This window comes from Macrosteles quadrilineatus, unplaced genomic scaffold (genome assembly GCF_028750875.1).
Source record: "Macrosteles quadrilineatus isolate MER2022 unplaced genomic scaffold, UCM_ALF_1.0 Scaffold_3__2_contigs__length_128488019, whole genome shotgun sequence".
In the NCBI taxonomy this organism is placed as follows: Eukaryota; Metazoa; Arthropoda; class Insecta; order Hemiptera; family Cicadellidae; genus Macrosteles; species Macrosteles quadrilineatus.
In genome coordinates this window covers 110,709,708-110,725,349 of record NW_026542596.1, presented here as the reverse complement: position 1 = coordinate 110,725,349, position 15,642 = coordinate 110,709,708, and the positions used below count along the sequence as shown (strand labels likewise).

At 35.5% G+C, this 15,642-nt stretch overlaps 1 protein-coding gene across 1 annotated transcript; it reads left to right on the top strand.

The window, feature by feature from the left end:
- Nucleotides 1-3,925: 3,925 nt before the first annotated feature.
- Nucleotides 3,926-15,200, top strand: LOC128989843 (aurora kinase C-like). The gene is made up of 2 exons (XM_054411922.1): nucleotides 3,926-4,064; nucleotides 13,786-15,200. The coding sequence occupies exon 2, from the start codon at nucleotides 13,787-13,789 to the stop codon at nucleotides 14,756-14,758; it is 972 nt and encodes a 323-aa protein (XP_054267897.1). The 5' UTR covers nucleotides 3,926-4,064; nucleotide 13,786; the 3' UTR covers nucleotides 14,759-15,200.
- The last annotated feature ends 442 nt before the right edge of the window (nucleotides 15,201-15,642 follow it).

Below are 15,642 nucleotides of genomic sequence, written 5' to 3'. Positions count from 1 at the left end.
TTATATTTACATAACGTGCTGATACTAGCCAAAATGTATAACTTTCCCAATCAGAGATATTAACATAAAGATATTACTTTTTTAGCTATAGCGTCGTTTTTGTCTCTAACATTGTTTAATGATTCTTACTCGTACTCTAACTATAGTAGGCCTACTGCCAAAATTGTATCGTTAGTAAGAATTACTACGGTAAGTACATAATGGGAGTTCTCATTAAATAATGTTGAATCTGAATTTAAAAATTGTCTACCGCTAGTACATTTAAAAAGAACAACACATTTTGATTGGTTTTCGAATGGGTACTGCATCGCATTTGTATGGTGCAGCTGCAGCATATTTTTTTAAGGATATAGTTAAATGATTGACTTGCATGGTGTGCTACAGTGACAAATTCGATATTATCGTTTGGTTTTTGTTACGAAGATAGTTGATCGAAAGTAAAAGATGCTAAAGTTTACAATAAGTCGGCATTTCAGTTTGTCTTGGTAATAATGTTTGCATATTCGTCAACGGAGTAATTTACATCATCGCACTCCTCAGTGGCTCGATTTAACTTCGTTCAATTTCATTTAAAAACTAGAAGCATTTTTAACACAAAAACGCATATTTTCTGTTGATTTCCAACTTTTTAGCGAATTTCCCCTATAGGGAATAAGCTATTACCGTAGTACTCATGGTAAGACCTGGACGCGGGACCGATTTTTTTTTTCGTTTTGAGGTCCCTAGAGGCTAAAAACACCATCCGTTCAAATTCATATATATGCAAGAAAATAATATATATATATATATATATATATATATATATATATGTCCGTTAGCACGATAACTCGAGCAAAAATGATCCGATTTTGATGAAATTTGGTACAAACGTGTAAACCTACGTTTATTCGAACGAGTTCGCGATCCAGCATGATTGGACCATGGGAACGAGGGTTTACGGGGGGTTTTATGGGGTAAAAATAGGTTTTTTCCATTTTTGACCCTAAAAACTTAAAATTTAGCAATTTCTTTACAAACCATTTTGTAGAGCTTAAAAAAACAAATAATTTAGTATATTGAAGCGTTATTATGCGCCAAATGGTTACGGAGAAAATTAAAAAAAATTGTAAATTTAAAATTCCCATGTTATTCTTATGGAGAATAAGTAAACTGTTGTAGTTTGCTTGTTTATGAACATATTTTGATCAAATTTGGAAAACGTTTTTATTTCTTACTAACTATTAACATTTAAAAAAAAAAACAGTTTTACCCTCCCTGATGCAGCAAACCTAAGTACTTGTTAAACTAATTCTATTTAAATCGGGAATAAATGTTATATTTTTAAGTAGACATTTCAGTGTAAATCAAATCAGACAAATGGAAATTCGCTTAGTCTGCAGGTTTGCTGCGGCGGGGGTATTTTCAAATTTATATGTTGTAATTATTTACGAAATTCTGTTTAGAATGCTCCTGTTGTTGTTTTGGGCTGGGTTAGGTTAGGTTAATTTAGAACCAAGACATATTTTAAAACTTTGATTGTGTATTTATATGTAGAAATTATATAGTGATACTAGTGTATTAACAGAAAAGTTCCTGTGAATGGAATGTAAGTCATAGTTCTATGAATAACTAAAACTAACGGTTCGAAATATTCATTTTAGTTTTAGAAAATGTAACTTTGAAACATGACTCCCTCCCTACAAGAGTGTTGACAGTGGACGTGTTACCGTGAAATATTTGAGCCTCCAGGGCCACTACATGGGGAGGGATAGACCAGACCACCCAAACACAGGGACAGAGAGACGGATGTGCGATTCGTGACAGGGAAATATCGCTCGCGCTGCTCTGGCAAACTTATTATTCCATAAATACTAGGATGACCACCTGGCCGACGGATTACTACGTCACAGGAGTCACCAGGAAATCGAAACTACGAATCTTCAGTTGGATTAGTCACCATGATTGTGTGTGTCAACCAGCTAGATAAACCTTGTATGTTCTGGAAATGCTCGAAAATGGTGGAAAACAGGTTGAGAAATAATTGTGACTATTGTTCGGTAAATCTAGCTTGAAGATAAACTCTAGTGTCGTGCTGAATATAAATTTCAAACATAATTTCTTTCTGTAGTAAATTAGATTCAATTGTGTGTACAGAGTAACGAGAGAAGATTTATTTAGACATGGCTGGATTGTTTTCAATCGTAAATCAGAATTGTCCATACAAATGAATCGATCACATCGTTTGAGCATTGAGATAGTAAATTATATTGTTAGTAAAGCAGACGCCCACCTAAGCGTGTGCCTTAGACATATTTTGTTTGTAGGGAGGCCTTGTAGTGCTGTAAACACTTCCGTTTCAAAGGGAGGACCGGAAATGGCAGATCCTGCAGAGGCACGTTCAGAGGATTACCAACAGATCAGCGTGTGGAGACAGCAGCAGCGGCCCGGTGGTCTGTCAGTCTGTCATCAAGATTTTCAAGCAGCTGTTTGTTTACAACCTGAAACAGCTGATTTGAAGTGTACTAGCATTTTGTATTTTTATAGTTTTAGCTTTCGACACCAAAGATAGCATTTGGAAGTGTTGACAACCACAGCATTGAATATAATATAAATACCAAAAGTATAATATATAGGATACCTGAAATTTTATCACACACGTATTGTTGCTTTTATTATGTTTTAAGTACCGGTACTTTTTCACTCGATATTCAGAGGACTACAGAGCTTTTTTTCTACGTAATTTAACACTCATTATTCTTACTCAGCTTGATCTATGTAGGCGGGTGTCGCACGAAACTTAAAGGTTTCGATTTTGGCAGAACATGCCCAACAGTTAACTTGAGCCTTTTTTTTGTTACTCCGAACTTAAATTAGCAAAATTTGTACACTGTTGTTTACACATTTGATGTACGGTATTCAAAACCCCAAGAACAAGAACCCAAATACATGTTCTAAAGATAGCCTGTCTTTCACTATTCAGCAAATTATCCTGTAACTCTATTCTGTATCTTAAGTTGAATATTTTTTCTCTTAGAATTGGTACACTATTTGTTTTTAACCCTCGTGGTTATTTCGTAGCGTTAACCATTGACATTGGATATTGCATGAAGAATATATATCTTACTATAAAATCTGAAAGTTGCTTTAGCGTGTTTTTGTACCCGTGGCGATCGAGTGCTTTGATGTAGAATCTTTCCCATTTCCAGACAAATGATATCTTGCCAGCTTTAATATATGGGTACGAACTTTAATATATGGCCAGAGAGTATAAAGGCTGGGTAGCTGAGTGGTTAATGTGCTCCCCTAACAACCAAAATGTCACCTGTGCGATCCTGAGAAACGTCAGTTGTTAGCGAGTAGTTTTTTGATGGCTCAACTTCGAAATTTGACCCAGTTATCCCTGGAGAGTTCCACTCGCCAGCGTATACCGCTTAAACAGGGCCCTGCAAAAAATAACCTCTTTGCATTATTAAAGTGTTTATCAAGTTGAAATAACCTGTAAAATATTCACTAAGATCCAAACTATATGCACTGGATTAACTAAAAATTGGTAATTGTTTCTTCAAGTATTTACAAAATAGTTTTGAAAATCCATAAATTAGTCTTTTTCGCATGTGATTTTAACTTCAAGATAATAGATAAAAACGAATTGCAAGCTGCAGGCGGGTCAACATTAACCCAGTAACCAAGCGTTCGTAAATACACGAATACCATTACCTGCTTCACTGCTTCCAAACAAAACAGCTGTTACAACCCTACTTGTGACGTTGCCACTTCGATGGCTGCGGCCTGTAGTTAAAGGCCGCCGTGGTAGAACCTTCAGTATACAATAGTCAATGGCAGAACCCACTTAAAATTATCCTGTGGGAATAACCCACATCACCGCCAACAATTATGGTATAAGGTAAGAGTCAACCCCATCAGCTGATCCAAAGGCGAGCAGACAGTTCTACTCGGAGCGACACTAGCGCTCCGGCCGGAAAGGATCAACCGCCGGCAACCAGGTTTCGAGGTTTGTCTTGCTTCTAGAGTTCTACGTTCTACCACACACCGGGAAGGACTCCTTGGTCTCTACAGTTGGCAAGGTACCCATAATGTCTAACTAGTTAATTAATCTTTTGGGGGATAAAGGGGGTAAGGGGAATCATATCTTTTCTAAATTAGACCAAGATCAACCAACAATAAATTAACTCAAGAACTAAATTAAACTTTACATTTATCGATATCATGTTTAGGGCAAGTTGCTGCAGGCGTATCACAATGGCGAGGAGTAGTTAGAGTTGAATAAAATGTAGCTAATCTATTTATTTGAGACCTATCAAAGCTGGCTTATGCTGAGCAGGGTTTTCGGGAGTGCTATGGGGAAGTGGAATCAGCACGTTTTTCATTAAGTGTGGATCTGGCTGGGTTTATTCCAGTCAAGACCTGACTGATAATCCTGAATAATCCTGACTGATGAAATAGCTGATCTTAGTCAGTAACACAGACCATCTCACAACATTCTACTTAGTTATTATAGGATAACATTGTTTCTGCCCGGTCACTCCACTTCCGCCACCCTCGGCCTCGTTGGGAAAGTGGGACGGGGGACTTCACGTTGAAGTCCACACATCATGCTGACTCTAAACAAAAGTAACCAGCCACGTCTTTAGGCCACCGGTTGCCATCAGCCAGTAATGTGAATGTGAAAGTAAGACTCCCTGAATTGATCCACCTTATTGGTGTTTATTAAAGGGGGCTTCCGCCGAAGGAAACCCCCAAAAGAGAAGAGACGGAGACGATGGAGGCAAACTTCTCCTTCTTGCTTGTAAGCTGCTTGGGGAGAATTGTGCCACCCAAATGACCAAATATAGTCATAACCCATTATAAATTCTTTTTATTTTCTGTTCATCTCAAAATAACGATATTAAAGTATAAAGTTACCGCAGCAAATAAATTAATAAGAACACAAGACAGGTGAGAACACCTCTGTGACAGAATATAATATAAGTTTTGTTTGCTGTGTGATTTTTGCATTTTAGTTTTAATTTTAATGAAAATTGTATATTGTTATTTGTTCTGACGATGCCTATTGCATTTCATGCCTAATCTATACTATTATAAAAAAGAGGTGGTTGCTGTGTGTATGGGAAAAGTAAACTCGAAAAATACTGGTCGGATCGGGCTGAAATTCGGCATGATGATAGCTCATATTCCCGATTAACATATAGGCATATTTTTATCCCAAAAATCCTTCCGGGCTCCACCCCAGTGGCTCTGGAGTTTCCCATGTTAACCTTATGAGAAATGGAATTAATGAATCTTAACAGCTGTTTCAATTAAACAAGTTGGTTCTGTTCTATGATGTTCAATAGCATTAAAGTTACAAGGATTACCAACAGGGTGCAGCACTAGCACTATTATTTCTTTTACATTTATGACAACAGCTAATTTGCAACCAAAAGGTGAGTGAGCGTAGCGAACGAACTTCAACCTGGAGGCGAGTGAGCGTAGCGAACGATCTAACCTGAAGGCAAGTGAGCGTAGCGAACGAGCTAACCTGAAGGAAAGTGAGCGCAGCGAACGAGCTCCAACCCAAAGGTGAGTGAGCGTAGCGAACGAACTTCAACCAGGATGTGATTGAGCCATGCAAACGAGATCATCTTGAAAATTAAGAAGTTAAACGGGGCAAAGCCCGCGGGTTACAGCTAGTGGAAAATAAAGCATTTCATTTCAATAGTAACACATCTGTGATAAAAATTATAAAAGACCATTGTGGCCTATAGACCACAAAGGGTTGATACAGTGGTTCATTAAATAATAGCATAGACTAATCAACACAATTTCAGAAATACGAACATATGTTTAATTGAGGCGTGTGTTTAATCTATGGTACAAGGGTTTTATTATATATATATATACCATTAGGCTAATAGAATAATTTAGATTTGGAAAATGGGATAGTGAAACAGTGATACTTCGGAAATGAAATGATATCCCAGTGGTTTGTTTGGTGGTGATTTGATTGGAGGGAAACCTAAAAAGTCAAAGCAAAGCAAAAAATAGTTAATAGTATAGAATTAGAATAGAACAATTTTGTTCATGCATGAGATTTTAGATTTTTATTTTATCATCAAGTGTGAGCAAGAACCAAGAACAAGTTTTTAAATATGATTAAGAAGTAGGCTAGATTAATTTCATATTTTGTTACTGATCATCGTTGCCTAACTTAGCTAGAGTTTCGTATTAATTAGGCAGCAGGGGCCTACTACCGGCATCACCTTAAAGACTAGTGTTTTTGTTGACCAAGAATCATTCCCACTAACTTAGGCCTACAACAGCAAAGGTGAGTTAGGACTTAAAAACCTGTAACTTAGGCTAGTTACCTGAAGTAACTTAATAGGCAAGAACCGGTTTTGGAAAAATTATTTTAAGCTAGGCTAAGTTTAGCTAGTGTTTTGGGTGTTTCTGTTTCAATTCATTTATTTCGACGGCAGCACTAAGCTATTTTACAAAAGGTACAGTTTAAAGCTGTATCAAAACTTAACAACATTAGGCCTAGGCTAAATGGGGTAAGTTACACTTCCGTATCTGTTGGCACAAACATCCGAATGAAAAAATGGATTATTCGATATGTCGTTTGGTTAGGTTAACCTTACCTAACTAACCAAACGATATATCGAATAATCGTTATTTTCATTCGGTTGTTTGTGCCAACAGATATGGAAGTCTACCCGCTAGGCATAAAAGCTATGTTCTAACTGAAAACGCTTACACGCCTATTAGCGTTTTCTGTATATTTTTGGTTGGGTACAGTTTCCCAGAGAACCCTTTATATTTTATCGTAGGCCTATGATACAACAACTAATGATTAATATTACTTATAGGCTATAATTTGATTTCAATATTAATTTTCTGTTACTAACTTATTGTGGGTCTAGATATTATTCAAGAAAAGGGCTACCTACCTGCCAGAGCCCCCCTTTTACAATGAGCTTTGGCATTAACTTAACTTAGCCTAGGTTAAGCTTCTGGGTCCATCTCTTCTAGAGCATTCGTATTTTTAACTTTTTTAAAGTCTTGCTTCTTCCGTGGCATTACTACTTACGGTACCTATTACCGTAGTATTATTTCCGTAGTACTTTAGTAACATATCTCTCCATTTTCTGTACATGTTTTTCACCAAATTCGTTATATTTATCTGTTCTTCTTTCCAGATTAGATAAGCGTTGTCGAGCCAATGAGTAATTGTTTGGTACGGTAAATCAAAATTTTCTTTCCATAATTAAACCTGTTTCCCATCGATCTCAGTTCTTTTAGTGCTCACATTCAAATCAAAAGGTCGTTGATTTGATTCAGAGCAAAATAAGTTGGATTCTGGATCCAAATGCCATTTGCCATTAGGCTATAACTTGATGATGCTGTCTTGTCGAACGTAGATATTAACGAAACCTGGGTTTGGAACAACACCTTACAAAAACTTGTAAAAGTACTGAAAGTGTAGGTAGCTTGTTTCACACCTCATACCTAGAGGAAATTTAGGGCAAAAGTGTAGTTCCCATCATCATTATAGCCACTCAATATAGGTACTACGTGTAATGTGTACCATTTTATGAATCTTAATACAGAAAATTTTAAAACAAATATGTAAATTTGATATAATTTCTATAAAGTAACTAGCTGACCCGGCGAACTTCGTATCGCCTAAGTTATAGGTTTCCCCTAAGACAGACCGGTGGAAAGAAAGTACCGTTACGTTTAATTTTCAAGATGATCTCGTTCGCATCGCTCAATCACGTCCTGGTTGAAGTTCGTTCGCTACGCTCACTCACCTTTGGGTTGGAGCTCGTTCGCTGCGCTCACTTGCCTTTAGGTTGGAGCTCATTCGCTACGCTCACTCACCTTTTGGCTGCAAATTAGCTGTTGTCATAAATGTAAAAGAAATAATAGTGCTGCACCCTGTTGGTAATCCTTGTAACTTTAATGCTATTGAACATCATAGAACAGAACCAACTTGTTTAAATTGAAACAGCTGTTAAGATTCATTAATTCCATTTCTCATAAGGTTAACATGGGAAACTCCAGAGCCACTGGGGCGGAGCCCTTTTAAGAATTTCGAAACGGGAAATAGTTTACGTCCGATTCGCATACCTACAGAATTTACACACCAAATTTCATAACGATCGGTGAAGTCCGGAGGAGTTTGCAGACAAACACTGTGACACGAGAATTTTATATATTAGATTGATCAATTTTGTTCAACTAGGTGTCATTTTGTGTGCCTTGTGTAAGTTAAAGGTTTAAAAATAAACCAAAACAGATTTGAGTTCTTGTAAGATTAAAAAAATTGGAAGAAAAAAATATTTAACCCAAGTTGATAGTACGGTAATACCAAAAAGTTGGTGAATACGATGAAGAACATCTGGGAAAAATTTCAACTTGATAGTCAAATATTTGGCTTAGATATAGTGCAGTAGAAATAGGGTTTGAGGTGGAACTAATTGCAACAGAAATTATTCCAGTTAGAAATGGTAGGTAATACACTTATAAAAAACATACTAAAAATATACATTTGTACTGTTACGCAAAATACGGTTTTTTGGTCGCCATTTAAAAAAGTGTAAAATATTAAATTATTATTAAAAAATCTGGTTTGGTATCAAATTATAGAACATTTCATGCTGGAAAAGAATATAATGGTTGAATTTAAAATATACTGTTAACAGTGATGCACTATGGGCGAAAAAAGGTGCGTTTAAAAACGTGGCATTTGAAAAGTTTTTTATTTATAAGTTATTTTATACTTTTAAAATTTGTTTTTTTTTTTTCATTTTTGACCCTTAAAACGTAAAATTTCCCAATTTCTCTCTAGACCTTTTTAAAGAGCTTAAAAAACAAATAGTTAAGTATATCAAAGGGGTTTTGTACGATTATTGGTAACGGGGAAAATTCAAAAAATTGGTAATTCAAAATCCCCATGTTATTCTTATGGAGAACTAGCTGGCCCGACAGACGTCGTCCTGTCCTAATGTGGTTTTATTTCAAATGCTCGTTCATTTTCAAGATGAGCTCGTTTGCATGGCTCAATCACAATTAATATTTTACTAAAAACACACTTAATTGGTTCCTTGTAGCAGCAAACCTTGGTACTCGTTTCGTTAAACCTAATGTTATTTATTTAATAGACTAGCAACAGAGCCCATTGTGGTTAAATTAATGCAACGGTCTCTAGTAAAATAATGGTTATGAAGTCCATACACCACTTTACTCACTAACATTTGGTACATATTAAGCTCATAACATAAGAATCACACACTTAACATAAGAAACGCACTTTAAACACAAATGCAAATTGTTAACAACAATATTCAATCAAAGAAAATTTAATTAAATAACAATATAACAATAAGCTGTTAAATTATCAACTCATTTTTCGTATGGTTAGATTATGCATACTGGTTAATCAATTATTGCCATCTATACAAATAATTGGTTTTTCTTTTCCGAGTCGGGTTAGCTCTTCTACCAGACCGATTTTCATAATTTTTGCCTTAAGCCGGGTTTACACTATGTAGCTAAACCTGCTACATTGCAGATTTGTGTAACATCTAGCAATGTTATATAACATTTGCTAGAAGTAGAAAAAGTAACTTTACAAAAGTGCTATATAACACTGCTATATGTAGCAGATCCTGCTATATATAGCTAAAATTGTGCTATCCATCGGGAGTCGGTAAATATCAAAAGAAATACGTGCTACATCTAAGTCGCCAAGTGTGGCCCTAGCCTAACATTGCCATGTAGCAATGATATACATATATTTTTCGTCTAGCATCTGCTATATGTAGCACTGAACGGTTTTGTTCAGCGATCTTTGTTTACAATGGAAGGACTGGAAACGGAAAGTGGCAATGCCTAGGATCGGGATGATATTATCGGGGCTATTGATATTATAAACTTAATTGAACTGTTCCGTGGACAACCGGCGTTGTGATCATGCGTAAAACGTTTTTGAAGTTACCGTCGCCTTATTTAGCGTTTTAATTATGGATTGTCAGGGTATTCATCATCATTAAGGTCCCGAAATAAATCTGCTACACTGTACTTATTTCTCGAAGCAAGAAGCGGTCAAACCTAAAACTTGATAAAATCTTCGCTCCTGTCTGTCTCTCTCTCTGACTTCCAAGATCACCACGATAGCTGCCAAGAACCATGTCTCTTCAGCGCACATTTCGATACGGAATGCAAATGAGGTTGTGCTACATATAACATATAGCACGAGCACCAGAATCACTAAAATTGTTTGAAAATGTTTCATACAGCAAAAGTTATAAAGCAATGTTATATAGCAAAAGTTATATAGCAGGTTTTGCTACATAGTGTAAATTCGGCTTTAAACTAAAGCTATAGACGCACCAGCACAAGCTATTAAGCATCAGCACTCATTTTGACGTATATTTTGAGCTATGCACAAACTGCCTCCCTGTACATTACTTACGGGAGTTAAATTTGTTTTTTAGAGTTCGTTTGGCTCTTCTACCGGACCGATTTTCATAATTTTGGTCTCAAAGCTATGCAAGCACATATTTGTCATAATTAATCTATCAAATGTATAACCCTACGAAAACAATTAAATTGGATTTTTTCAATTTTTACTTCAATTAAAAATGCATTCCAGTAGTTACATTATCCTTTATGTTTTTATCTAAAAATCTTCAGTGAAATACCAGATTCCATTGGAATTATTGATTATTGAGATTGGACGTACCTAAAGCACACTGCTAAATTATAAACGACCCAAATTGTTAAAAAATGGAGTTATCTATCATCGATTTATAGTTAAAAAGATCTTACTTGCAAACTCAACAGTACCTAATCTAATTGTTGACGTTGACGGGTTTCGCCTAGCAAATCTTAAAAAATCAAACTTTAATAATTATTTGAAAATCTACACGAATTCCTTTCCAAAGACCCATTAGGTTATAAAATCGGTCCAGTAGAACTCTAGATTTAGTTGTAAAAAGATTTTTAAAACTGAATTACTAGATTTAATTGAAAATCAATTAAGACAAATGGAAATTCGTTTAGTCTGCAGGTTTGCTGCGGCGGGGGGTATTTTGTACTACGATCGTATTTCTAAATAGTGCTTATAACCACTATTATAACATTTTCCAGCATTAAATTTCCTATAATTTAATACCCAAAAAGTTATTTTTACGAATATTAAAATTTTGACCCTTTTTTTAAGATGGCGGCCAAAAAACGTATTTTGCGCCACAGTACGGATGTATATTTTTAGTATGTTGATTAGAAGCATACTACCTACCATTCACAGCAAGAATCATTTGTGTTGCAATTAGTTCCACCTTAAGCTATATTTTCGATTATTTCTACTGCACTAATAGGCTATATCAACTTTCTGTTACAAAACACCAAAATAAAACATGTTAGATAATCACAATAGAAGCAACACACATTCTCCTTCCGTAGGCCTGCAGTATCATAGGAAATTTTTTTTTAACACAAAATACCCTATCAGATTGCTACAAAACTTATATTTTCTTATTCAGTTACAAAATACTAATTACGCCAATTCTTCCACTTTCTAAAGCTTGGATCCCTTAAAAGCAATCGTGTTAATTTGCTTGCCTCGTAACCCTAGGTTATTGGTTCAACCTGAAAAAAATTTGGAAAGGACTCTTTACAGTTTGTGGTTAGGAAGAGCATTGAACCGTAGACAAAAAGAATTAAATATAGACCGTCAGCCGTGCTGCGGTTACCATAGGTTCTGGAGCACACCGCAAGGAGCCCCATGTAGTTACGTAGTGTGTACGCCGTAACTTCAAGGCAGCGGTGTGCGCCAGAACCTATGGTAACCGCAGCACGGCTGACAGTTTATATTAATTTCTTTTTGTCTATGATTGAACCCAGCTGTCGTTACTGTAATCGGTGCAAAGCCACATCAGGTATCTTATCCATTCTGTCCACATTTGTCATTCCTACCTGTTTTCTTAATCATATTTCTAGCTATGCTCCAATTTGAAGCTTATGATATTCCGGTTGGCAGTTTTTAGCGAATTTCCCTATAGAGAAGTTTATTACCGTAGTTGGCACGGTAAGACCTAGGCTCGGGACCGATTTACTTTTTCATTTTTATGTCCCCAGAGGCCAAAAACACCATTCGTTCAAATTTTTAGGGACTATGTGTAATGAGTGTAAATATATACGTCCGTGAACGTGATAACTTGAGTAATTTTTGTTTGATTTTGATGAAATTTGGTTTAGAGGTGTAAGGCGGGATAAACTTGAATGAGTTCGCGAACCAGCATGATCGGACCATAGGAACGGGGTTTTACGGGGGGTTTTATGGGGTAAAATTGTTTACCCTCAAAACACAAAATTTCTTAATTTCTCTCTAGCCCTTTTTAAAGAGCTTAAAAAACAAATAATTTAGTATATCAAAGTGTTATTGTTAACGGAGAAAATTAAAAAAAATGTTAAATTTTAATTCCCATGTTATTCTTATGGAGAATATTGTAAAATTTTGTAGTTTGCTTGTTTATGGATATATTTTGATCAATCTTGGCAAATTTATTTATTTTATACTAAGCTAATTATATTTTACCAAAAAAACACACTTCATTAGTTTCCTTGTACTGTAGTAGCAAACCTAGGTAGGTACTCATTAAACCTAATGTTATTTAATTGAAAATCAATTCAGACAAATGGAAATTCGCTCAGTCGGCAGGTTTGCTGCGGCGGGAGTATTTTAACATATTCAGGATACCTAATGGTTTGAGGAACTTATGGATATAATATAAGTTAGAATACCCCCGTCGCAGCAAACCTGCATACTAAGCGAATTTCCATTTACCCGGCTTGATTTCTACTAAAATATTCCCTATAAATTTTCAGATTTATTTCCATTTTTAAATAACATTAATTTTAGTGAGTAGTTAGGTTTGCTGCTACGGGGAAGATGTTGAGGTGTGTTTTTTTCAATTGAAATATTGATAGCTTAGTATGAAATAAACCAAATTGCCAAATTTGATTAAAATATATCCATAGACAAGCAAACTAGAACAGTTTATTTATTCTCCATAAGAATAACATGGGCATTTTAAATTTACAATTTTTTTAATTTTCTCCGTAGTCAATGAACATTCAAAAACACTTCAATATACTAAATTATTTGTTTTTTTAAGCTCTTTAAAATGGTCTAGAGAGAAATTTAGAAATTTAAAGTTTTTAGGGTCAAAAATGAGAAAAACCCATTTTTACCCCATAAAACCCCCCATAAACCCCTGATCCCATGGTCCGATTATGCTGGTTCGCGAACTCGTTCGAATAAATGTAGGTTTACACGTTTGTACCAAATTTCATCAAAATCAGATCAGTTTTGCTCGAGTTATCGCGCTAACGGACACATATATAAATACATTTATATACACATATATATATATATGAATTTGAACGGATGGTGTTTTTGGCCTCTGGGGACCTCAAAACGAAAAAGTAAATCGGTCCCGGGTCTAGGTCTTACCATGAGACCTACGGTAATAGCTTATTCCCTATATGGGAAATTCGCTAAAAACCAAGAAAATTGTTTCCAAATTTATGTTTTGAAAAATAACCAACATCCTAAACAACAAAATTCATCACCCATTAGGGGTTAATGCAACCACAATTATAAGACTGACTGGTAAGATGCTGGTACTAATAATTCCTATCACTTACTTTAAATAATTTGTAAAAGATTTTTTTTTCAACAATTCCAAAATAACACACTTACACAAGCTCTGTTTTCACAACTATACTTTTTTTCAGGATGGGGTCTACTGAGAATAATTCACTCCAGTTTGCTGCTGAGCTACCAGATGTTCCAGACAGTCTCAAAGACGATGTTATCAATATGGTGTCTAGAATGGAAGAACACATTTTAAAAAGAAATGGCAAACCTTACAATTGGGCTATCAGTGATTTTGAAATAGGCTCTCCAATGGGGCGTGGTAAATTCGGTAGGGTGTACTTAGCTAGAGAAAAAACATCTCATGCGGTTGTAGCTCTAAAAATGCTATTTAAATCTGAACTGATGAAATGTGGTTTGCAACATCAAGTTATTAGAGAAATAGAAATTCAGAGCCACTTAAAACACCCGAATGTGTTGCAGATGCTAACCTACTTCTACGATGCCAAACACATTTTTTTGGTTTTGGAATTCGCTGCTGGTGGTGAGCTCTATAAACATCTCCAAAAACAGCCAGGGAAAAGATTCAATGAAAAAACTGCGGCTAAGTACACGTTCCAAGTTGCTGATGCTCTTCACTACTGCCACCTTAACAAAGTGATCCACAGAGATATAAAGCCAGAGAACTTGTTGATGAATAGTGAAGGGGATATAAAACTCGCTGATTTTGGTTGGTCCGTCCACGCACCTTCTTCTCGACGGAAAACAATGTGCGGCACACTGGACTACCTTCCACCGGAAATGGTGAGGAATAAAGAGTACAACGAGAAAGTGGATAACTGGTGTCTGGGTGTTTTGTGCTATGAATTCTTGGTGGGCAAACCTCCTTTTGAAAGTGGTGAATCAAAAGAAACTTTCAGGAAGATTGTTGACGTCGCTGTTCCGTGGACGTCACGCATCACTCCGGGACCGAAGGATTTGATATCGAGACTCCTCAGATACAGGCCTGAAGAAAGACTGGCCCTCACTGAAGTAATGGAGCACTTTTGGATCATCAAGAACTACTCAGTTTCAAATACTCAAAATCAAAGTACTCAAAGTACTCAGGAATAACTTCATTCCTGTTTTCAGTTTTGCACACCATCATATTTTCTGCTTCGTAATGCCAAGAATCTTTATAGAGCTTAAAAGTCAGAATAGGCCCTGTCTAAAACTAATATAACTCATTGCATTTTTTCTCAAACCAGTTTTCTTCTGGTAACGAGTTTAACTTTTTCTGTAAATTCTTTTGCATAATAGAGGGAATCTACTTTTCATCAAATTTATTTATATAGCCCAAATCATTTGTAAAATTTGTGTTTTTCTTGTGATTCCCATTTATAATATTTCCATAACTCCAATGAAAAGTGTTGTGCCGTTAGTTATAAAGTGTATTGTCATTTCTACTGTTTAGTATCAATTTGTTATGCAGAACCTAGTTTCAATTTGTTAAGTTATTTGTAAAGTGTAAACAAGTTCGTTATATTACCAAATAAAGATATGTTTTTAAATAAAATTTAACTGTACTGTTTTTAAAATCTAAAAATATAGGACTAAAGGTTGTGTAAAATTAACATGATAGTGATTCTTTTGATATCAAAATAAAGGTTGATTCTTATACATCAGTCCAGTCACAGTTCAGTCTCAGTTGCATCCGCAAATCCTCAGTCAATACTCACTCAGTCAGTTGGTTACAGTCAACAATTTTTCATTAAAAAACCAAATTTCAACAAATTTTCATTGTACAGTATATCTTGTTGATAAGTTGATTCTTACAAACATTACTTAATATATACTAAAGAGTCATTTGAATAACAAAAAACCATTTTATAAGCTCAAACAGGTCCGTCGGGCGTACGAACAATCCAAAAAATATCGGAAGAAATTTGAAATTGACTGACGGACATTCTGCGTTGGATGAACGTAGTTAGCACAATAGAAAACCCAAGAATGTTTTT

Excerpts from the sequence above, each read along its gene's own strand:
- LOC128989843 (XM_054411922.1), top strand. The coding sequence starts at position 13,787 with ATGGGGTCTACTGAGAATAATTCACTCCAGTTTGCTGCTGAGCTACCA.